Source organism: Leucoraja erinacea, chromosome 2 (genome assembly GCF_028641065.1).
Source record: "Leucoraja erinacea ecotype New England chromosome 2, Leri_hhj_1, whole genome shotgun sequence".
Lineage (NCBI taxonomy): Eukaryota > Metazoa > Chordata > Chondrichthyes > Rajiformes > Rajidae > Leucoraja > Leucoraja erinaceus.
The window spans coordinates 40656602-40681918 of NC_073378.1; the positions used below are offsets into that span (position 1 = coordinate 40656602).

Consider the following 25317-nt stretch of genomic DNA (forward strand, 5'->3'; position numbering starts at 1 on the left):
TCAATACAATGGAAATGTCACAGTTTTACACCAACGGCATAGACCAACATGGACCAATCCATGGCATCACATTGACTATTTAGTATCAATAATTTTGGGTTTAGGGCAAATTAAATTCTTGTCCTGACTTGACTAATTTTTGGTGTAACATTTTTTTTGGGATTAGATACCTGCGACAAAGGACTTAACTGTTAGAGAAAAAAATTGATGTTAGAATACAATCACTCGCAATTTTTAATAACATTTCTCCATTTATTACCTTATGGGATACAAGATTCAAGATTCAATTTATTTGTCATTAGCAATCAAACAACTTTCAAACAATTAAATTGCACAAACATGTTTAAACAATCTAATTTATTTTTAACTATGAAATTTCACTAAATAAGTGTAAAGAAATCACCTCACTAGAATTTCCAGTGCAAGTCTCAGGAATGTCACAATCATTTACTGCTTCACGACACACAAATCCATTTCTTTCAAACTGCAAAAGTATAAACAAATGTCAATATTTTAATTTTGATTGGATCAAGATCATTTTGCTGACAATTTCAACGTGGTCCTGGCATTATACAGGAAACAGAAGATTTACCCAAATTAGTATCTAAATTAGACCTTTTTCAGTTATTATTATACCTTCTGGAATCAGCTTGGATGTTCAGACACTTTGGCTCAGCTACAATGTGTTAATACACTTTGTGTATTTTTTTAATAACCAGATAGAAATGGAAATATCTTCACACTAGGGGCATTCAATGCATTGCTTTGAAGTAGAAACTTGAAGATTTAAAAGCAATAAGGCTGAGAAATACTCACACATTCCACTGAAAATGGGCTACTTCCACCGTGGAATTTGGATCGTGAAGCATTTTGGACTGAACTGAGGCACCACTAACTTGTCAGTTATGCATGCAACAATATAATTCTCCATACAAATGCTTCTTGATACCACTGTCCAGAAAATTAGGTCATATATTCTTCTGAGGAGTTTCTGTCATTGGGGACTCAGAAAAAATATTTTTTTAATTAGTCAGCATCTTGAGCACTTCTGTGCCCAGCATTGTAACCCCTTGCAGGTACTTCGTGTTACCTTTGGCCACAAACCACCACAACCACCCTGACCCCTAGTACTAATCCCATCCCCACCCACTGATTTCAATCCCAACTCATCCATGCAGCTTGGTGCACCACTCTGTCTAATAGGCCCATGTGTAGGATCAATTTACATAACATTTTGACACCAATTTGATTATTTGCAACCTCATCAATTTTCTCCTCTCCTGTTGCAGAGATCTTTACTGATTTATCCATTTCAATGTTTTCAAGCTGGAAAGGGTGCAGAGAAGATTTACGAGGATGTTGCCAGGACTCGAGGGCCTGAGCTATGGAGAGAAGTTGAGCAAGATAGGACTCTAGTCCAAGGAGCGCTGGAGGATGAGGGATGATCTTATAGAGGTGTATAAAATCATGAGAGGAATAAATCGGGTAGATACAAAAAGTCCTTTGCTCAGAGTAGGGGAATCAATAACCAGAGGACATAGCTTGAAGGTGAGTGGGGAAAGATTTAATAAGAATCTGCGAGGTAACTTATTCACACAGAGGGTAGTGGGTGTATGAACGAGCTGCCAGAGAAGGTAGTTGAGGCAGATATTATCACAACATTTAAGAAACATTTAGCCGGTACATGGATAGGACAGGTTTAGAGGAACACAGGCTGGTGGGACTTATGTAGATGTGACATGATGGTTGGTGCGGGCAAGTTAAGCTGAAGGGCCTGTTTCCATGCTATATCACTCTAAGATTCTATCTGATCATTTACAAATATTGATCAATGGCTCATTCTGTGGCAACCAGCTCTTGTCCGATTTACACTCTTAACAGTGATCAGGCACAAATAAATGTCACTGGTTAATCCATTGTCTGATAGGCACTGAGGGTAGTTTTGTTGAATCTCACTATTATCTCAGTTTAGACAGAATATTTCAGCACAGATCAGGAATCCAGCCCTGGTTCTTTACTCTTAAAATATGATAATTTATTCAGCGGGAGTGTCTGGAATTTAGCAATAATATGCAGTTCAGCATGAATTCGTTTTTTAAAATAATCTCAATGGAAATGATTGATTAAAAAGTACATATTGACCAAATCCGGATACATTGAATGATTACTAAATGCATAGATTGAGATTGTTTCAATACAAACAGCAATGAACCACAGCAAATAATGAGGCTCTCTCTGCACAGTTTATGATAGATTGAGAAAACAACCTTTAGCAGCAAACAAGCATGTTTGCTATTTGTTAAATATGCCACCTTGTTGCAGTTAGAAGGTAGACACAGAATGCTGGAATAATTCAGCGGGACAGGCAGTATCTCTGGAGAGAAGGAATGGGTGACATTTCGGGTCGAGACCCTCTTCAGACTGTTGCAGTTAGATCTCCTTTCAAATAATATGAATGTATGTTTATGCATATTCACTTTTAAAAGGTAAAAGCAAGCGCAATAAGAGATCCACTTAGGATCTGAAGGAGATGCACCTGAACACTTAAGAAAGGATTTTTTTAAACTGCATTTCAGCATGCTATCCTACATCAAAATATTGTTTTGATAAGCTAAGTAGAAAAGTGATTAAGGCACAGAGATGAGCTCACTTTTTTATGCCCTTAAGCTTCATAAGTAGGAGGATTTTTGTGCCAACTCTAATGTCTATTCCAATAAACATAAATTAACTAATTGTTCTCAGTCCATATGAATTAAATTGTCCTGAAGAGCCCTGTCTGAAATCTGTCTGTCATGCCCTGTCTGAAATGTATTTGTATTCATGAAATTAGTTTCATTTATCTTAACCTCAAAATGACCAAGACCTTAAACCGCTCCTCCGCACCAGCACAGTGGAGGCTCTACAGCTAAAAGTTGGCAGGCCAAGTGACAGGCTTGAAATTCCCATGTCTCCTGCAAAATAGTTTTGGTGAAATGCTTGATGCACCCTTGTCTTGGTAAGTTGTCCTCTGGCTATGATCAAATGGTCTTGCCCCATTTCAGCATACTATAGTGGGCATGTTGCTGGGATAACTACTGAGGTTGGCACAAGAGTACTTCAATTCAGTGCACCACCCTTTTCACACAATCACAGAAGAGGTTCTTTGTACACAAAAGCTGAAAAGATGAATGAAAACCTCCAAAATGGAAATTTCTGTCTCTTCTTTGGGAGATGTATGTCAGGTTAAAGAGGATAGAAAATGGAGCTTTACGCTATGCATGTCCTCAGGAAATGGACATTTGAGACAGTGGATCAGATGGATGGGCTCTTGGAACAGTAATTGACCCTGGATGAAAAGGGAAATGGAACCAACACTGGAGGACAATCATCACCCCCAATGACTAAAGTACATACTGACTCTTAACATCTGTGACAGTGTATATCAAAGCTGCAGAAAATGATGTAATCCAATGTCAACCAATGTCATACCCATCAAACAGTTGACCAATGTTAGTCTTGCAAAGAAACTGCAACATATCACCTTCACATTCGGGCAGTGACCAGGGGAGTTCCAATATTACCCAGCTGTGGTCATAGGCTCCTGTTGTAACCCGCAGTAAGGGTCTAGTGGAGAAGTTACAAACACCTCCAGGATCCAGACGGTCACAGAATAAAACTCTTGTGTGTTGCAAACAGGAGCACAAATACAGTGGGACAGGACAAGGGGCAAGGCTAATCTACTAATTATTTAGTTTGCCGATAACACTAAAATAGGAGGAATTATAGACATTGATTTCAAATGCTGTCTGTCCTTTTATCGGTGCTCCATTGAAAGCATACGTGTGGTACACCAGCTGCACAGCGGCTCAGAGGAAAGCGCTCCAGAGGGCCATTGACAACGCCCAGAGGATTGTCGGCTGCCCTCTCCTTACCTTGGAGGACTTACACAGTTCCCGCTGCACCAAAAAAACCCAGAATATCATAAAGGACATTTCCCACCCCGGACACTCCCTGTTTGAACTGTTGCCGTCAGGCAGACGGTACAGATCTACAAGGACAAGGACGAACAGACTAAAAAACAGTTTTTACCCCACTGCTGTAAAAGCACTAAATGTAGCCGCCAAGGAACGCAGGGGCGATACAGACTAAGGGACTGTGGTAACTGTGAAATCGACAGAAGGATGGAGGGTTGGGTGTGCATGCGTGCTTTGTTCGTGATATTTATTTAGTTGTTTATCTTTAATATTTTACCTTGTATGTGTCGTTAGCTTTTAGAAATGTTTGAATGCTGCACTGACTGGCTGACATTTTAAATTTCGTTGTACATGGTTCATGTTACAATGACAATAAAGAAACTATTCTATTCTATTCTATTCTAAATCAAGGCAAATAGTTGAATCCCTCATTGTGCATGTAAACGATGATGCACATGTAGATTATGAACCTGATGTAACTGCCTAGTCACAACCCTGATCAATATTGGGTTTCTGCATTTATTTTAACTGACGCATTAATCTCACAATGTATAAGAATATTTGTCACAATCAATGGCATCAATGTTCAGTTTTACCTGACACTCTTTACAACAAAGTCCATTGCTGCATTTGGCATCATCCAAAAGAGTGCACTTCACGCAACAGTTTCCCCCTTCCTGCCGACAAGCCTGAGCAAAGACAGAAATAACTTTATACTATGCAGTGGCGCTTTTTTATATGTACCCACATCAGTAGATAGCGCTCAGAACAAGTGGGAACATGCACTCTTATGTTATTAAATGACAACAGCTTCCAGTGGAAATTTCTGAATAGCCTCGCTCACAATGACGACACTGTTTCAGTCCCGTGCCACAATTTGAGTTATAAATGCCTTAAGCACAAGTAAATGTTCTTCACATCAATAGATTGGATTGGATTCCACCAGATGTACTGTCTGCACTCCCCAAATACATACCTACCTGGGTAAGGAGTGGGTATCTAAGCAGCAACTTGGTCTTGAGTGAATGTCATGCAAAGCTCCAACCCCAAAGTCTTCACAAAATGCAAAGCTGTCAATGAATTTACCAATTTAAATTGCCTCTGAAGTTCATCCCTACAGTTGATAGTTGAAGAAAGAAAGAAACCTTTCTTTCACTGTTTTAAAAATCATGGGAATAATACATTACATTAAAAAAAATTGTTTCACAGGGACAGTGAGGACCAGTAATGATTAAGATTTAGGAACATTAAAAACTCCCTAAACAGTCAATGCTTTCATTTTTGTGGTGATAAATTGAGTGAAAATAAAATGAAATTGATACCATTCTCTAATTCTACTCTGACTGCCGTTAAGCACAGTAATACATACTGCACCACATGAAGGTGTGAGGTTAGCCTAGACATTAACCAGGATTTCCACCTGTATAGATCCCAAAGTTTGCTGCAGTAATGTTAGTGAGCACTGGCAGTTTTGCCATCTTTAGAGTCACAGACTTTGAGCCAGCAAATGACAGAGTGCAAAATTGCTACTTACAGTTGGTGAGCCACAATCACATTCTTCTCCTCCCTCCACAAATCCATTACCACATTCTGGAGCATCAAGAAGCTGCATTGGTAAAAGAACAGCATATCAACAATTAAATAACTCGGATCTGAAACATTGCTTCACTCTCCACTGGCAATGCCTGAACTGCAGTGTGTTTCCAGCATTTTCTGGTTTACTTGATTAACCGATGATTCGCTCCAATATAGAGAAGAAACTCAATGGAAGAGTCTATTACATTTTTTTCTCACAAAGATTTACAATTCTCACCAGCTTCCTCGAACTCCGCAACAATGACATCTTCCACTAATTCTCACAAACTCATGAAATCAGCACTAAACAGGCCTCTTGCAGTATTATAAGTAGAGCAAATGATTTCCGACAGTGGTGTTGTGATGGGAACCTGTGGTGAACACCAGCACACATAGCTGCCACCTGAAACTATGCAGGGAAATCCAGTCCTCTGCTGACCCTCCAGCACCAATTAAATTGCTCCATGGCTCCGTGTGGAGAAGCTGCTGAAGAGGACTGGTGATGGGTGAGTGGTGGAGCCACTTGTAATTTTAATTTAATTTAGTTTACGTTGTACTAACTATTTTACTCTTTGTCATTTATCTGGACTGTGGACAGCATGATTGTAATCATGTATTGTCTTTTTTTCACTGGTTAGCATGTAACCAAAAAAGCTTTTCACTGTACCTCAGTATACGTCACAATAATAAACTAAACTAAGCTAAAGAAATCTAAATAACTCTAGTTTTATATTACAAAAGACACAAAGTTCTGGAGTAAGTCAGTGGTCCAGACAGCAGCTCTGGGGAACCAGGATCGGCAGCGTTTCAGGCCACATCCTCAGGACTCTGAACGAGGGCTCCAACCCGAAACGTTACCTATCCACATTCTCCAGTGGCCCTGCCCGACCTGCTGAGTTACTCCAGCACTTTGGTATCTCTTTTTGTAAACCAGCATCTGCAGATCCTTCTGTCTATAGGTTTATATATAACTATCTACGTAGCATTAAATCAATTTTCAGAGATTATCATAAAACATAACACAAATATTAGAACTTAGAAAACTTAGTTCTCAGTTCTTAATTCTAAAACAGTTTTCAGAATTGACTTGTAGGGAACGATCCAGATAATAAACAAAAGTAAACAGGAAAATAACATGTGATGTGATACTTACTCGGGTAGGTTTATTGAAGAGACAATTGCCACCACCATTGTTCAAAAATTCCTCATACTCTTCTATGTTGCATTTAGAAAATGTATGTGGACGATAATACCTGCAGTTATTAACAAGATAAATTAATTTGATCATAGAAAGATACCGACTACATTTATCAGGTGCAACTGAGAACCTTCTTAACAAAGGTAGATTGAAATTCTTGAAAGACTGTTGGTTCATCCTTAGTGTTTGGTTTCACAAACAGCAAACAAGATGATTATCACTTAATCCGTTTACAGTGAGGTGGTTAGAGAGTAATCCCTAACTGTGCTCACAAAACCACGAGAAATTTCCACTCATATTCAACAAAGTTAACTATGACTAATTAAGCACTCCCTGTATGTGCTGCATTCCTGCGATCCCGGTAAATTAATGTTCGTTGCCATCCTACAATCTTCTAGTACCTTTGATCAACGTAATGTCCTTACACCTCTCTAAGCTTCTGTAATGCAGGGAAATGTTTAAGGGACAAAAGTAAAACATAACAATGGACCATATGAGCTAAATCATATACTTATGTGCCATCAATTTCTAAGATTCAATGATAACTGCCACATTTGTATGAAGGGTCCAGATACAAATCGTGACCTTAAAATTCAGCAGATAAAATAATAAAAACAAACCTTTTGTAGCATTAAGTAATTTCATCACTTGCATGACTTCATGCAGCTTGTTAGTTTGAATATAATGGGAAGATGTGCACGCAGATGTGATTGTGGGTGTCCTATTTAAGGAGCTTGAAAATTATCAATGCAACTAATCACCAAACATTCATGGAGTCACTTGTCCCCAGGTAGGAATCTGCATATTTAACTACTGTTTATAATAACTCTTTCATCGCTGTATTGCTTTTAAAGCCATTCATAACCATTTAATTGCTTACACATTAGGCCACATATTTGGCAGATGAACGGAAATGAATATAAATGTGTGGTGAAGCAACCTAACTGCAAAGAGCAATTAAAACCAAGGATTTCTGAAGCATCCTGTTTCAATGTTACAGCAGTGAACTCATAACTTTAAACATCAATAGCTAACATGATGCACATTTCATTATAATAGATAAAACCAAACCAGACTAATGAACAGTTTTGGGACTAATGGGATGGCACAGTGGCGCAGTGGTAGAGTTGCTGGTTTACAGCGCCAGAAGCCCAGATTTGATCCTGACTACGGGTGCTGTAAATATACTCAGGGTTTTGACACACTTACTGGTTTTGCTTTTTGTTTATCAGCGTTAGCTCGCGTGTTTGCATTTATTCAGCAGGGTGTTGCCTGGGATAGGGATTGTAATGCTGGGTTTATTCCCACTGGAACAAAGGAGGCAGAGGGGTGACATTAGAAGTTTACAAAATTATAAGGGACAGGTGTGTAGTAAGGAATTACAGATGCTGGTTTAAACCGAAGATAGACACAAAAAGCTGGAGTAACTCAGTGGGGCAGGCAGCATCTCTGGATAGATGGAATGGGTGACGTCTCGGGTTGAGGCCTTACTTCAGATGGACAGGTATTGGATAGATAATTGGAACTTTTTTTTCCCTACCAGAAGATTGCCTAGTGCTAGAGGACACATGTTAATGGCTAAAGGGGAGAAATTTAAAAGAGATTCAAAACTCAAAGAGTATTAAGAATATTTGGAATTAACTGGCAGAGCAGGTGGTAGAGGCAAATACTATTCCAACGTTTCAAAGGTATTTAGACACATTTTTAGATAGGAGAGTTGGGAAGGGATACTGGCCTAACATAGGCAAATAGGATTAGCAGAGATTGGCATCATGGCCTATATGGATAAGGTAAACTGTAAAGGCTTTATGTTTCTACATCTCGGGTTGAGGCCTTACTTCAGATGGACAGGTATTGGATAGATAATTGGAACTTTTTTTTCCCTACCAGAAGATTGCCTAGTGCTAGAGGGCACATGTTAATGGCTAAAGGGGAGAAATTTAAAAGAGATTCAAAACTCAAAGAGTATTAAGAATATTTGGAATTAACTGGCAGAGCAGGTGGTAGAGGCAAATACTATTCCAACGTTTCAAAGGTATTTACACACATTTTTAGATAGGAGAGTTGAGAAGGGATACTGGCCTAACATAGGCAAATAGGATTAGCAGAGATTGGCATCATGGCCTATATGGATAAGGTAAACTGTAAAGGCTTTATGTTTCTATAATTTAAAATTTAATTTAGACTTCAGCGATACAGCACGGAAACAGGCCCATCGACTCACCGAGTCCGCACCGACCAGTGATCCCCGCACAATAACACTATCACACTAGGGACAATATAACAATTTTACCAAGCCAATTAATCTACAAATCAGTACATCTTTGGAGTGTAGGAGGAAACTGGAGCTCCCGGGGAAAACCCATGCAGGTCACGGGAAGAATGTACAAACTCCATACATTTTTCAATCAGCAATGGGACCAGCAAGCAGCACCCAGATTCAACTCCATTATGAACACACTTGAATCAAATCCCACTTACACAATTTAATTCCGATTAAAAGGGAATAATATATTCCTTTGGGTAAGTGAGACGAAATGTCTCTATGCCAAGAGATGCCCGAGGACTGTGATAAAGTAAATTTGTTCCTATACCAATTAAGAAATACATGTTTAACATAACCTTCACTCAAATAAGCGTGTAGTCAAAAGTGCACTGCACTCATCCAAACTATCCTCCTGAGATTATCTAGAATAACTGAAATAACACTAAAGCATTCAACAGTGCATTCAACGTCTCATTATAAATTTTATTTAACTGCTCATTTGTATAACTTTTAACTACTGCAGCACAACTAATAGGAAAAGAAAATGCAAACTGAGTTTGCATTTGGTCTCTCCTATTGTCACTCATGTTGTAAAATTCCAGTGTAAGCATGTTACGCTGAAACAGCACCAAAGACTTGGGTTCAATCTTAACTTCAGGTGCTGGCTGTGTGGATTTTGTGCATTCTTCTTGTACCATGAAGGTTTCCTCTGGGATTCCCAGGTTTCATCTGTCATCCAAAGCTGTACAGGTTGATAGATTAACTAGCCGCTGTAAATTGACCCTTCTGTGTAGGTGACTCGTTGGATCTCTGGTGAGTTTGATGGGAATGTGGGGAGAACAAAGACAATGGGATTAATGTAGCACTTATGTAAATGAGGGATGGGGTCTCTGCAGGCCAAAATACCTCCTTTAATGCTGTATCTCACATAACTGTCTTAAATAATTATGTCAGTGACATTATATTTACTTTTAAGAAAACATTATTCATTTAATATGAAGAGTGCCTTAAATGTGACACTTCTGCTGGATATGATCAGGTCTTTAAATGGACAAGTGCACCTTCAACAATATCCAAGAAACTATCCAGGACAAAGCGGTTTTGTTGACTGCTTCCCAAAGCTAAATAATCACTCCCTCCACCAAAGTTGCATCGCTGCTGCAATGTGTGTCATCTACAAAAAGCAGTGCATTTATTCACCTGGGCAACTCTAAAAGCATCTCTCAAGCCCCTGTCATCTGTAGAAAGAAGGATAGAGGGCCTGTCCCACATGCAATTTTTGTCTCTACTCTCCACCAAACAAGCATCACCCCATGACATGTCGTACCTGTTTTTGATTGCCGCTGGAATTTTCTACATTTGGAAAATTTTCAGCAACCTGCTGCAACTATGACGGGTGCCAGCAAGTCGCCAAAAAAAATTGCGTAAGTGGGACAGGCCCTTAAGGACAGCAACCTTTCCTCCAAGTCACACTTCATTCTAATTTGGAAATACATCAATGGTCAATCAATTCACTGCCCAACAACACCATTGTTGTATCTTCACCAGACAGACTACAGTGATTCAGGAAGATGGCTCACTGCTACATTATCATAGAATCATAGAAAATAGGTGCAGGAGTAGGCCATTCGGCCCTTCGAGCCTGCACCGCCATTCAATATGATCATAGCTGATCATCCAACAGTGTCCCGTACCTGCCTTCTCTCCATACCCCCTGATCCCTTTAGCCACAAGGGCCACATCTAACTCCCTCTTAAATATAGCCAATGAACTGGCCTCAACTACCTTCTGTGGCAGAGAGTTCCAGAGATTCGCCACTCACTGTGTGAAAAATGCTATTCTCATCTTGGTCCCAAAGGTTTTCCCCTTTACTCTTAAACTGTGACCCCTTGTCCTGGACAAACATCGGGAACAATCTTCCTGCATCTAGCCCGTCCAACCCCTTAAGAATTTTGTAAGTTTCTATAAAATCCCCCCTCAATCTCCTAAATTCTAGCGAGTACAAGCCAAGTCTATCCAGTCTTTCTTCATATGAAAGTCCTGACATCCCAGGAATCAGCCTTGTGAACCTTCTCTGTACTCCCTCTATGGCAAGAATGTCTTTCCTCAGATTTGGAGACCAAAATTGTACTCAATACTCCAGGTGTGGTCTGACCAAGATCCTGTACAACTGCTTATCAAGTGCTGTTACAGATGGAAAACACAAGCTGACCTCGCCAATGATATGACATCCTGTGAATTATTAAATATAAAATAACTTTCAAGTATAAAGTGATAAAGTATAAGTTGAAGGATGTTTCCACTGCCTTTAGAGACAGCAACAAGAAGTAACTTTGCATTAAGTTCTTAATTAAGAGAATTAAGAGGGAAGTGATTATCTTTCTTAATAGGGGTGATTAAATCTTGGTTCATTGAAGACCTTGCCACTGTTGTGGTAAGGTCTTCGATTCTTCAAAATTCTTTGGTGGCTGGTGGCTGGTGTGTAGATGTAATTTAGCCCCAAATTCTTAGCTCAAATGGCATATAAAATCATGAGGGGGATAGGGTGAATGCAGTGTGTGTGTTTAAAAAAAATCCAGGATAGGAGAAATCAAAAACAAGAGGATATATGTTTAAGATTTGTTAAGACTTGGTTTATACTCTCTAGAATTTAGGAGACTGAGAGGGGATCTTATAGAAACTTACAAAATTCTTAAGTGGTTGGACAGGCTAGATGCAGGAAGATTGCTCCCGATGTTGGGGAAGTCCAGGACAAGGGGTCACAGCTTAAGGATAAGGGGGAAATCCTTTAAAACTGAGATGAGAAGAACTTTTTTCACACAGAGAGTGGTGAATCTCTGGAACTCTCTGCCACAGAGGGTAGTCGAGGCCAGTTCATTGGCTATATTTAAGAGGGAGTTAGATGTGGCCCTTGTGGCTAAGGGGATCAGAGGGTATGGAGAGAAGGCAGGTACGGGATACTGAGTTGGATGATCAGCCATGATCATATTGAATGGTGGTGCAGGCTCGAAGGGCCGAATGGCCTACTCCTGCACCTAATTTCTATGTTTCTATGTAAGATGAGAGAAGGTACATTTAATATGAATCAGAGGGGCAACTATTTCACTCAGAGGGTGGTGGGTATATGGAACAGGCCGCCAGAGGACGTAGTTGAGGAAGATACTATAATAACATTTAAAATACACTTGGGAAAGGTCTGCTTTTTTTTTCATGCTGTATGACTCTAGGACTCTACATAGCTTTTCTTTGTGGTGTAACATGTGATAATTCAAATCTGTAAATTCTGGAAGGGATAACGTATGATTATGAATAGAATGCTAATGAACTCATTGCATATTTTAAATGCAAATTGAATTATTTAAGGACAAGATAATACCATATTAAACAATTTTGTTCAATGTTAATAATATGCAAATCTGTTCCCAATTATATTTACTGATTAAGCAAATTCGAAATTCAGCCCTGCTTAATCTACGAAAGATTATTACACAAATAAAATTGTGACACATAGATTTGCTTTTAGGGTTTCATATTCAAATGAACATATTACCATTTTTTGTTGTTGCAGATTGATAGGAGTGCAATGGTCCCATAAAAACAGCATCATCAACAATTAGTAAGTGTACAATAAAACTGTCCTCTTTTCAGGTACCTCATATTATGTGCTGTTTTGGGATGAAGCAATCTCGTAACCGCAAGGTCAAAATGCAAATATGACTCTAATCTGTGAATTGCTTCCAGCAGCCCACTTCCCATCAAGAGTCTGATACAAAACGTTTGGATCTTTCATCAATTCAACTGCAGCACACTGTAGTGAATGCTACAAGGAAACTGAATTATGTTGTGCCCCCTATCCATCCAATGCACAGTCAAATATTGAATATATCAATGAACAAAACAATCGCACTTAAAAAAGGTAGATTTCCAATGTTCAATTTTTTTCCGTTCCAGGTCATTCTGAAGCATTAATGCCCAGAGGAGCCTGAAGAAGCAAGTGTCAGCGGCCATTTCTGCAGTGGCCTTGTTGAGTCCAGCCACACAAGTGCAGCCTGGTGCAAATGTGCACAGCAAATCATTTCAGAAGAATTAACCACTATTTCCATTACCTTCATATTAGAGGCTATAACTTTATTTTAAATAGATGCAAAAATAGGTGCCATTCAATCCGATCATGGATGATTATCTAAAATCAGTACCTCATTCCTGCCTTTTCCCCGATATCCCTTGATTCCTTTGGCCCCAAGAGCTAAATCGAACTCCCTCTTGAAAACATTCAGTGAATTGGCCTCCACTGCCTTCTGTGGCAGAGAATTCCACAAATTCGCAGCTCTCTGGGTGATTTTTTATTTCCTCATCTCAGTTCTAAATGGCCTACACTTATTCTTAAACTGTGACCCCTGGTTCTGGTCTCCCACAACATCGGGACCATTTTTCCTGCATCTAGCCTGTCCAATCCTTTAAGAATTTTATATGTTTCTATATGCTCACTCTCATCCTTCCAAATTCCAATGAATACAAGACCAGTCGACCCATTCTTTCATCATATGTCATCGCCATCCTGGGAATTCACCTGGTGAACCTACGCTGTCCTCCCTCAATAGCAATTATGTCCTTCCTCAAATTAGGTGACCAAAATTGTGCACAATACTCCAGGTGCGGTCTCACCAGGGCCCTGTACAACTGCAGTAGGACCTCCTTGCTCTTAAACACAAATCCTCTCGCAATGCCATTCGCCAACATGCCATTAGCTTTCTTCACTGCCTGCTGTTCCTGCATGCTTACTTTCAGTGACTGATGTACAAGCACACCCAGGTCTAGTTGCACCTCCCCTTTTCCTAATCTAACACCATCTAGATAAAAATCTGCCTTCCTGTTCTTGCCACCAAAGTGGATAACCTCACATTTATCCACATTATACTGTATCTGCCATGCATCTGCCTACTCACACAACCTATCCAAGTCACCCTGCAGCCTCATAGCATCCTCCTCAGAGCTCACACTGCCACCCAGTTTTGTGTCATCTGCTAATTTGGAGATGTTATATTTAATTCCCTGTCTAAATCATTAATATATATTGTAAATAACTGGGGTCCTAGGACCGAGCCTTGTGATACCCCACTAGTCACTGCCTGCCATTCTGAAAATGACCTGTTAATTCCTACTCTATGCTTCCTGTCTTCCAACCAGTTCTCTATTCATGTCAATCCACTACCCCGCAATACCATGTGCCCTAATTTTGCACACTAATCTCTTGTGTGGGATCTTATTAAAGTCCAGATACACTACATCCACTGGCTCTCCCTTAACCATTCTACTTATTACATCCTCAAAAAATTCCAGAAGATTAGTCCAGCATGATTTCCCCTTTATAAATCCATGCTGACTTTGACCGCTCCTGTCACTGCTTTCCAAATGCACTGCTATTACATTTTTAATAATTGACTCAAGCATCTTTCCCACTACCGATGTCAGGCTAACTGGTCTATAATTTCCTGTTTTTTCTCTCCCTCCTTTCTTAAAAAGTGGAGTTACATTAGCTACCCTCCAGTCCACAGGAACTAATTCAGTGTATATAGAACATTGGAAAAGGATCACCAATGTATCCACGATTTCTAGGGCCACCTCCTCGAATCCTCTGGGATGCAGACCATCAGGCCTTGGGGATTTATCGGCCTTCAGTCCCAACAGTTTACCTAATGCCATTTCCTGACTAATGTGGATTCCCTTCAGTTCCTCCTTTAAACTAGATCCTCAGTTCCCTAGTATTTCTGGATGATTGTTTGTGACTTCCTTTGTGAAGACAGAACCAAAGTACTTGTTTAACTGTTCTGCCATTTCCTTGTTTCCCTTTATAAGTTCACCTGTTTCAGATCGTAAGGGACCTACATTTGTCATTGAGAAAAGATCACATTCTTTTCTCCAAGGTAGGGAAATCTAAAACTAGCGGGCATAAGTTTAAAGTGAGAGAGAAGAGATTTAATAGGAACCCGAGCGGTAAAATATTTACACATGATAAGGCGTATATGGAACAAGCTGCCAGAGAAACTTGATGGTGAAACCAACCCCATGAAGACTGCATTCCTCTTTTAGATTGTCCTTTCCTGAAAGTCATTGCCACAGTACCCAAACGACAGGCACTGTAGGAGTTTAATTTTGCATTCAAGTCTCCTATTGCCTGGAACATTAATCAGAAAGCAACACTGGATTCTGAAGACATGGACGGGAATGGAATGCCATCTACTGGTGTTTACCTTACACAACAAGAATAAACATGTATCATGTAAGTCATTATATAGAGCAAACAACATTTATGGACACAGAACACTGGAGTAACTCGGTGGGTCAGGCAGCATCTCTGGGGAACACGTTTAGGTTATGTTTTGGGCCAGGACTTCAGATTGTTTGTAATGGGGAGGAAAAGCTGGAAGAGAGGAGGAACAGGACAAAGCCTGGCAAGCAATAGGTGGATAACAGTGAGTGAGGGTTTTTTTTTAAATACTGAACCCTCCCCTTTGCCCTCATCCCACCTCTTCCCTGTGCCCACTTGGACTTGCACCCATTTCTCCCCTCCCCCTACATTCCATTCTCGCTGCACAATTCACTTTCTTCTCTCTTTATCTCACAATTTTCATCCAATCTTGTCTGCTCTTTTTCCAACCATCTGCTCATCAAGCGCACCTCCTCACCAATATCTACCTATCACTTGCCAGGCTTGGTCCAGCCCTCCCCCCTCGTCCCCACCCCCACCTCCCCACCATCATAATCAGTCTGAAGAAGGGTCCCAACCCGAAACATCATCTATCCATGTTCTCCAGAGATGCTGCCTGACCCACTGAGTTACTCCAACACTTTATGTGAAAGAAAAGGAGCCAGAACATTTGGATATGGAGTTGGGTATGTAGGATTGAGATAGAGAAATTACTTTCCCTAAGATCTTTGGGATTCTCAGCTTCATGCAACATTGAATTCTCAGTCATTAGTGCATCCAGAACTGGGCTTTTAGGCACAAAGTGAATCAACAAAAAATAGAACTTCAGGCACAAAGTCAACTAAGGCCAAACTAAATGGAGACGTAGACACGGGTTGAATGCCTACCCTTATTTCTATTTCTTATATTCTCAGACCATTCAGTTACTACATTTAAATCAGAACAAAATCTGCATAAATACTCCCTATATTTGGTTGCACAAATCTATTTAAATACCTGTATGTGTTAGGGTGTCTGAAATCCAGTTATTATCATTACCAGACTCAAATTCCAAATTACTCTAAATTTTGTTCAATTTAAATACACTGGTGTGTATTGAGGATTGGTCCATGCACAAAGAAGACTGTTGGAATGTACAACTAATTTTGGGTTGGGATATTTAACTATTAAGGTGCATGAGGGAATGGTGTTGGAGCCCCAGTAATTTACAATCTACATCATTGAGAGGTCCAAATGTAATATATCGAAGTTTGATGATGATATGAAGCTAGGTGACCATTTGCGCTGTGGGAGAACTTTCAAGTGGACAAAGATGGGCTAACTAAATGGGTGAGAAAATGGTAGTTGGAATAAATTGTGGAAAAATATTCAGTCATCCTGTCTGGTTGAGAAAATTATAGTTGGACATGAATGCGGTTGATATTCAGGGGAGCCTAGGTATCCTTGTATACAAACCACTGTTATTGAGGCAAATCATAGGTTGGACTTTACTGCAAAGGAATTTGAGTACAAACTGAAAGATTGTATGTGCAAGTATATAGAGCACAGATGAGACTGTGTCAAGAATATTATACATACGCCCAGTTACACTGCCCAATAAAAAGTACTGAAAACTGAATTGTTTTTGGGGAAAGAACTTTGGGGAAAGGGAATTATTTCTGACTAATCTTTCACCTTCAGAAACAACATGAAAATAAAAGGTTATCTTGTCACACTCACATTGCTGTTTGTGGAACCTTATACATTTGTTGTTGTAGTTTCTACAGCTTCAATGCAGTTCCTTGGCTGCAAATTATTCTGGATGTCTTAGGGCAGAAAAGGCATTAACTAAATGCAAGATTTTCTATTTTTTCACATGATAAAAATGTGATGACTTCTCAAGTAGATCATACTGCAGATGGTTACTGATTGTTGTGGGGTTATAGTATAGGCCAACAGTATACAATTTCCTACCCAGAATCTTCCATTATGCATCCAGCCCACTTATCTTCACATCTGCAGTCATCTGCAAAAATAAAAGCATAGTGTTGATCATTTCAGGGATTATATGAAGAATGAATTCTGTTTTTAAATCATCTTGCATATAAATTTGCTGCATCCATTATCTTTCAATTTTCTTAAGAAATAAGACCAGTCCAATGTTAAAAGTAATAAATGTACAAACTATTTACATATTATTTGTCTCATCATATACTATTATATGATCGTATAGATATTAATTGTCCACTTCATTAACTCAATGCTGTAACTCAATCCATAAGTTACAGTGACAGCCTTGGACGTCTCTTCATGTTAGGCACTATTTTCGCCAATGTTTTCTCTCACTATTTCTATGCTGTATTCTATTTCCTCAGTGGATCAGCCGTTACTCTCCCAGGGGAGGTGTCCTTTTCCACCAAGAGTGAGTTAACGATGCTGTTGATGCAGCCCAATATGATGACAGACAGGTGAGGAACTAAATCACAGGACGCTGCCGTTTAAATAACAAACGTGTGATATAAATTAAATCTAGTATATATTATGGATATAATATGACATTTGCTCTTGGATCTCATTGAGTTTTAATTAACTGACTTGACTGGTAAACTCAATCTTGCCAAAAGCCCTGTTGAAATCCGGAATGTGGAAAATGTACATCCAAAATGTAGACAAAATGTTCAACCACCGGGAGGCACCAGCAATGGCTGCCTCGCCAACAATCCGTCTGTCCTTTCCTTCTTTGTGTTTTAATAGTATGTGTTAAATGTATGTTTTTAGTGTTTGTTAGCTTGTTTTATGTGGGGGTGAGGGGGGGAAACTTTTTCTAATCTCTTACCTCGTCGGAGATTTTTTTCCGTATCGTACGTCCGTCCACACTGCGGCCTAACATTGAGGAGTTGGTGGCATTTGTTGGAGTCTGATTTCGAGAGGTCCACCACGGGTGCCTATGGGACTTTAACATCACAGAGCCTGCGATCCCTTTGCCAGGGATCGACCTCGGAGCTCCAGCCGTGGGTGCTTGCGGACTTTAACATCACGGCGTCTGCGGTCTCTGGTCAGAGACCGACTTCGGGAACTCCAAGTCACAGGAGTTTCGACTGCCCCAACGCAGGAGTTTTGACCACCTCAATGCGGGAGTTTCGATTGCCCCGACACAGAGAGCTTCGACCGCTGGCTGCAGGAGCTTTGATCGTCCCGACGGATGGTTCGACTGCCCCGACAGCGGGAGAATAAAAAGGAAGGGTTAGACTTTCTTGCCTTCCATTGCAGTGAGGAATGTGGGGAATCCGCTGCGGTGGATGTTTATGTTAACTTTTATGTAGTTGTGTGTCTTGTTGCTTTTTGTTTATCGTATGGCTGTATGGTAATTTGCATATTACTGTACCTTAATTGGTACGTGAATAAAAAGACCTTTGAAACCTTTGAACATCAAATGTGATACATGTCAAATCCCATTGAGATTAACATTAATCAGGTTAATAGGGCTCAGCCATGCTGCGTAATTCCTATGTAAGCATCACTAACATTTAAGGAAGAGCAAAGCCTTTATGTGCACTTACTGGACAACTGGGAAACTTTGTACATACTAGCCCCAGGACCATGCTCATCATGGGCATTAAACTAGGTCCTTGCTTATCTTAAAATAGACACAAAATGCTGGTGTAACTCAGCAGGACAGGCACCATCTCTGGGGAGAAGGAATGGGTGACATCTAATTCTTCCTCACCCATTCTTTCTCTCCAGCGATGTTGTCTGTCCCGCTGAGTTACTTCAGCATTTTGTGGCTATCTTCAGTGTTCAGCTTCAGTTTAGTTTATTGTCATTTATACCGAGGTACAGTGCTAACCAGTCAGCAGAAATAATTACAATTGATCAATTTACAGTGTATAAATACATGATAAGGGAATAACATTTAGTGCAAGGTCAGTTCCTTCATACTCACTTTGTATAGCTTAAGTTTGACGAATGCAATGTGTATGTAAAATCTGTTATTTTCATGTTTTAGTTTAATGAAAAGATATATCATGGAAACAGATTCTACGGCCCACCGATTTCATGCGGACTAGCAATCACCCATTCACAGACACATCGACTCAGAGAGATCTAGAGTCATACAGCACATAACAGGCCCTTTGGTCCATATTGTCCATGCTGACCAAATGCCTCATCTAAGATAGTCCTATTCGCCCAGCACTGATCCCTGAGACATACCAACAGTCACAGGGCTTCAGTCTGAAAACAACCATTACCTCCATGAAGCCAACTCTGTATTCATTTTCTTGAACTTTTATATTATTTCCTTACTTCTTCTCTTGCTTTGATGTATTTTGGAAACATCTTTGGGATTTCCTTGATATTACTTTCCTGCATTATATAGCTTTGCTACAGCACTGAGATCTGAACTTTCAATGTTTGTAATCATCGCTGTAGTCATGCTTTTTCGTTCTGAATTTCTACTATCTGCAATGTGCTTGACATTGATTAAATAGGGCCTTTCTGTTCACGTTTTCCAAGTTGCATTTTAGCTTAATGAATTTTACATTCTCCCAGTTGAGAATTTTTTGTTCTTGTCTATCTGTTCTTTTACTTAACGATGCATGTAAGCCAGAGATGCAGAAGAGCAATGCATAATCCCACCAATATACCATTTTCCCAAGCAACAGAATCCTCCATGCCCAAACAAAGATTAGACTGTCCCACCCAATCGTTGCGTCGCAACTTCATTCCCACCTCCTTGCGTATAACCTACTTGAACCCCTCCAATCTGGCTTTCGCCCCCTCCCTAGCACAGAAACTGCTCTCCTCAAAGTCCTCAACGACCTCCTCACCTCTGCTGACACTGGTTCCCTCAACATCCTCATCCTCCTCGACCTGAGCGCAGCCTTCGATACAGTGAACCATAACATCCTGCTCACCAGACTCAAAGACCTCGGCATTTATTTACTAGAATGTTGCCTGGGTTTCAGCAACTAAGTTACAGAGAAAGGTTGAACAAGTTAGGGCTTTATTCTTTGGAGCGCAGAAGGTTAAGGGGGGACTTGATAGAGGTTTTTAAAATGATGAGAGGGATAGACAGAGTTGACGTGGAAAAGCTTTTCCCACTGAGAGTAGGGAAGATTCAAACAAGGGGACATGACATGAGAATTAAGGGACTGAAGTTTAGGGGTAACATGAGGGGGAACTTCTTTACTCAGAGAGTGGTAGCTGTGTGGAATGAGCTTCCAGTGAAGGTGGTGGAGGCAGGTTCGTTTTTATCATTTAAAAATAAATTGGATAGTTATATGGATGGGAAAGGAATGGAGGGTTATGGTCTGAGCGCAGGTATATGGGACTAGGGGAGATTATGTGTTCGGCACGGACTAGAAGGGTCGAGATGGCCTGTTTCCGTGCTGTAATTGTTATATGGTTATATGGTTATATGGCATTGAAGGCTCTGCACTCAGCTGGCTCCGTACCTACTTTTCCAACAGATCCCACTTCATCTCTCTCCACAACCACACCTCTGCTACAGCCACAGTCACTCAAGTCGTTCCACAAGGCTCCGTACTCGGCCCCCACCTCTTCATCATCTACATCCTCCCCCTTGGTCAGATACTCCGCCACTTCAATCTGGACTTCCACTGTTACGCTGATGACACCCAGATCTTCCTTGGCACCAAATCCCCCCCGCAACCCCCCCCCCTCCCATATCAACTCCTGTTTGTCAGCTATAAAAACCTGGATGCAACATAATTTCCTCAAACTCAACAGCGATAAGACAGAATTCCTCCTCATAGGCTCCAAAGCCACACTCAGCAAAATCAATAACCCCACTCTCACCATCGACGGCACCACTGTCTCCCCATCTCCCCAGGCCCGTAACCTTGGCATGATCTTTGATTCCACCCTCTCCCTTGAGCCTCACATCCGCCATGTCATTAAAACCTCCTTCTTTCATCTCCGCAACATCGCCAAACTCAGACCCTCTCTTACACCTCCCGCTGCTGAAAGACTCATCCATGCCTTCATCTCCTCCCGACTGGACTATTGCAACTCACTTCTCCTTGGCATCAGCTCCACCTACATCAACCGACTCCAACTGGTCCAGAACGCAGCCGCCCGACTCATCACCCATACCAAATCCTGGCATCACATCACTCCAGTCCTCAAACAACTTCACTGGCTTCCCATCTCCCACCGGATCACCCACAAAATCCTGATCCTCACCTACAAAGCCCTCCACCATCTGCCCCCCCCCCCATATCTCACTGACCTCCTCTCCCCCTACCAACCCTCACGGTCCCTCAGATCCACATCAGCTGGTCTCCTCTCCATCCACAAGTCCAACCTCCGCAGTTTTGGGGACAGAGCCTTCTCCAGGGCAGCTCCCAGGCTCTGGAACTCCCTCCCCCAACTGATCCGCAATTCCGTGTTCCTCACCATCTTCCAGTCCCGCCTCAAGACCCATCTCTTCACCGCTGCCTATCCTTATCCCCACGTGCCGTCCCTTTTCATCTGTGCATTAATTGCCTCATACTGTGTTTTGTATTGAATTCTGTATTTACTTTGTGTACTAGTCATGTCTCTACTATTTATTTCATTCCCCTTACATGTTTTTCCTCTACCTGCTAAATTTTTGTAAGGTGTCCTTGAGACTCTTGAAAGGCGCCCATAAATAAAATTTATTATTATTATTATTATTATTATTATTATTATCTTTACACTGGTTAGAAAGGATTTAGCAGATCATGGTACAGAAAATACGAATTCGTTTGGATTAAACTAAGGAGTGAAAGTAGATATGAAAATCCAATCCGTAGCATGTGCAAGGTCCTTTCAAGTGTCTGATAACAGACTACTGTCTATACGGATGACAGAAAGATCTTTGCCAAAGTTTCGTATGGTAGTCTGGTCCAGAAGGTTAGGCCTCATGAGATTCAGGGTGAGCCACCCATTTGGATATAAAATTGATTTAATGGTAAGAGTCAGATGGTGGAAGTGGAAGGTTTTTCAGATTGGAGGACTGTGACCAGTGGAGTTCTGCAGGGATATTGTGCTGCAGGGATCTGTGATGGGTCTCCTGTTGTTTGTCTTCTATATTAACAATTTGGATGAAAATGTAGGTGGCATGGTTAGTAAGTTTACCAACACCAATACAGATATTATAGTGGACAATGAAGGAGGCTATCTACGATTATACCAGAGCCTAGATCAACTGGAAAATTGAGCCAAGAAAATTAAACCAGACAAGACATATACAACAAATGGAAGGCCCCGCGAGTGTGTTGAACAACAAGAGAGCTCTAGGGAAACAAGTACATGCATGAATGAATGAATAAGCTTATTGGCCAAGTATTCACATACAAGGAATTTGTCTTGGTGCTCCGCCCGCAAGTGACAACATGACATACAGTGACAGTTAAGAATGATATATAAAACATTAAACATTAATAATAAAACACTATTGATTAAACACGTGAATTAAATAAAATACCAGAGCAAAAGGAGGCTACAGATTTTTGGTTATTGAGTAGTGCTACTACTCATGGAAAAAAAAGCTGTTTTATGTCTTAAAAGTTTTTATGTCTGGCTGTGGCAGCTTTGACAGTCCGGAGTCATCTTCCAGAGGGAAGTGATTCAAAGGGTTTGTGGCCAGGGTGAGAGGGGTCAGAGATGATCTTACCCGCTCGCTTCCTGGCCCTTGCAGTGCACAGTCCGTCAATGGGGATAGGTTGCAGCCAACAACCTTCTCAGCTGATCGGACGATTCGCTGCAGCCACCGGGTGTCATGCTTGGTGGCTGAGCCAAACCAGACCATGATGGAGAATGAACATTGTACATTGTTCTCTCAAAGTGGCAACATGGATAGACAGGGGGGTAAATAAGGTGATTGGGCTGCTTGCCTTTGTTGGTTCGGCATGGAGCACAAGAGTTGTGACGTCATCATACAGCTGTACAGGTCTTTGCTGAGGCCACAATTGAAGTACTTCTCTAAAAAAGTTTGGGTTACTTGGAGCAAGTATAAAAGAAACTGGATGGCTTGTATTCACTGCATAGTTGCGGAGTTATGAAAAAAATCATGTCTACAAGGATGTTAAAAGTCTCGATTGGGGACAGCTTTAAAGTTAAAAGGGAAAGACTTACTATCCCTTATTATTCCCCTGGACTGGCTGGAGGTGTGGCCAAATTCACTGAACTATAGGCGAGTTTGCGGGTGACCCACTTATGTGAGGTATCATAAAAATCATGAGGGGCAGGAAGGAAATGAACTAATAACAGTGTGAAAACAACCTCTCCCTCACAGTCTTTTTTTGATTTTAGAAGGGTGGGGATACAACTCAGAGGTTCCGAATAGGTAATTGAGAAAGCAAATATAGATAACCAGTGTGTCACTATAAAACAATGAAAGCTCTCCCTCAATGTCAGGACAATTTCTGACAATACATGAGATGGAGTTGTTGGGCATTCAGTGATTTTAGGAAGCATGGTTATAATTCTCACATGCCCCAATCAGCATCATTTGATGGTTCGCGAAATGGGGCAGCATGGTTGAACAGTCCAAACGCAGGAGAGCTTTAATTTCTATGGTATTAATATTACCAAACGATCTGTCGTGGACCAACCACATTGAAGTGACATCCACAAAGGAACATCAATGCCTCTACTTCCTAAGGAGACTGAGGAAATTCAGCATGTCACCAATGATTATCACAACTTCTGCAGAAGCACCACGGAAAGCATATGATCTGGTTGCACCACAGCTTGGTTTGGTAACGGCTCTCCCCATTATTGCAAGAAATTGCAGATAGTTGTAGATCATCTCCATCATACAGACCAGTTTCCCCACCATTAACTTAATCTACACCATGTTGACTCGATAAGGCAGCCAACATAATCAAAATCTTGTCCTACCCTGATCATTCCTTCTTCTACCTGCTCCCATCAAGAAGATAAAAATACTTGAAAGTGCACACCATTAGTCTCGGGAACAACTTCTACCCATCTGTTATCAGGCTTCTGAACTGTCCTTCCACAAGCTTGGGTACTGTCCAATACACCTCTATCCCATTGCAGACATTGGACTTTGTCTATGGAACCGTTGCCCGACAATGCTGAGAACTATATACTGCACTCTCTATCTTCCCCTTTGCTCCACCTATTGTAGACTTGATCGTATTGATGTGTAGTATTATCTGACTTGATTGGCTAGCATGCAAAACAAAGCTTTTCACTGTACCCCCAGTACATGTAACAATTATAAACATAAACCTTTTTGTAAACATTATAAGCCTTTTCCTTTAATGCAATGTTATTTTGATTGCCTGTGTGTTCCTTGAGTGTGGGAAAATCTTCTCAGCAAGTAGAATGGTCATATGCGTAAACATATTTTGCATGAGTGGCCCACCTAATTTAGGAATGATCAGCTTTTAATAATTGTCCTCTGCAGTTTGTTTGATTTTCTCACATAGTCAAGTAATGAATTCTCTGCAGCACTTCACTGATGGGTCTGGTGTCATTCCTTATGTTTCACAGAGCACTTATTTCTTCTTTTCACATGTTAACATTATTTATTTATTTCCAAACAAAAGTTTTTCCATCTCCATAAGCAACATTGTGTGTAAACAATCAGTTATTGGGGCAGCAAGTAGAATTCACATTTAAGTGCGCAGTTCATATATCTTTAATAAGATCTCTCTTAAAATAACATCGGCATATCTCTGAAAACTTACCACTCATTCGCTTCTGATCTGAAAACATGCCAAGGTTCAGGGCTAAGTTCTGAGCGAGGGTGACAGCCATTTCATCTGCATTTCCAAACTGAAACAAAGATTAGATATCAGTTATCAGACAGAGATGAACAATTTCTGGAGTTCGTCCATGTTTCTTTAATCTTTTACCATTTCATCTCCAGTGTCAACCCTTTAAGGATAATTTGCCAGTCTATCCTACCCAATTCCTGTCTCATACCTTCAAAGTCTCCTTCATTCAAGTTCAGGATCCTAGTCTCTGAATTAACCATGTCACTCTCCGTCCTAATGCAGAGTTTTACTGCACGACTGCACATATTTATTCATGTGTGCATATATTTATATTATAGATAGATAGATAGATAGCCTTTTATTGTCATTCAGACCGAAGTCTGAACAAAATTGCAGCA

The 25317-nt window shown here is 40.6% G+C and overlaps 1 protein-coding gene across 10 annotated transcripts in view; it reads right to left on the reverse strand.

Annotated features, from left to right (window-relative positions):
* adam22 (ADAM metallopeptidase domain 22) overlaps positions 1-25317 on the reverse strand; it is a 252306-nt gene that overhangs the window by 70184 nt on the left and 156805 nt on the right. For all 10 annotated transcript variants that reach the window (XM_055655426.1, XM_055655417.1, XM_055655409.1 and 7 more), the window contains 6 exons: positions 24890-24977; positions 17154-17205; positions 6682-6781; positions 5488-5559; positions 4550-4642; positions 404-484 (listed from right to left, as the gene is read on the reverse strand). In XM_055655426.1, coding sequence (XP_055511401.1) covers positions 404-484; positions 4550-4642; positions 5488-5559; positions 6682-6781; positions 17154-17205; positions 24890-24977 — 486 coding nt within the window. The remainder of the gene's footprint in view (positions 1-403; positions 485-4549; positions 4643-5487; positions 5560-6681; positions 6782-17153; positions 17206-24889; positions 24978-25317) is intronic.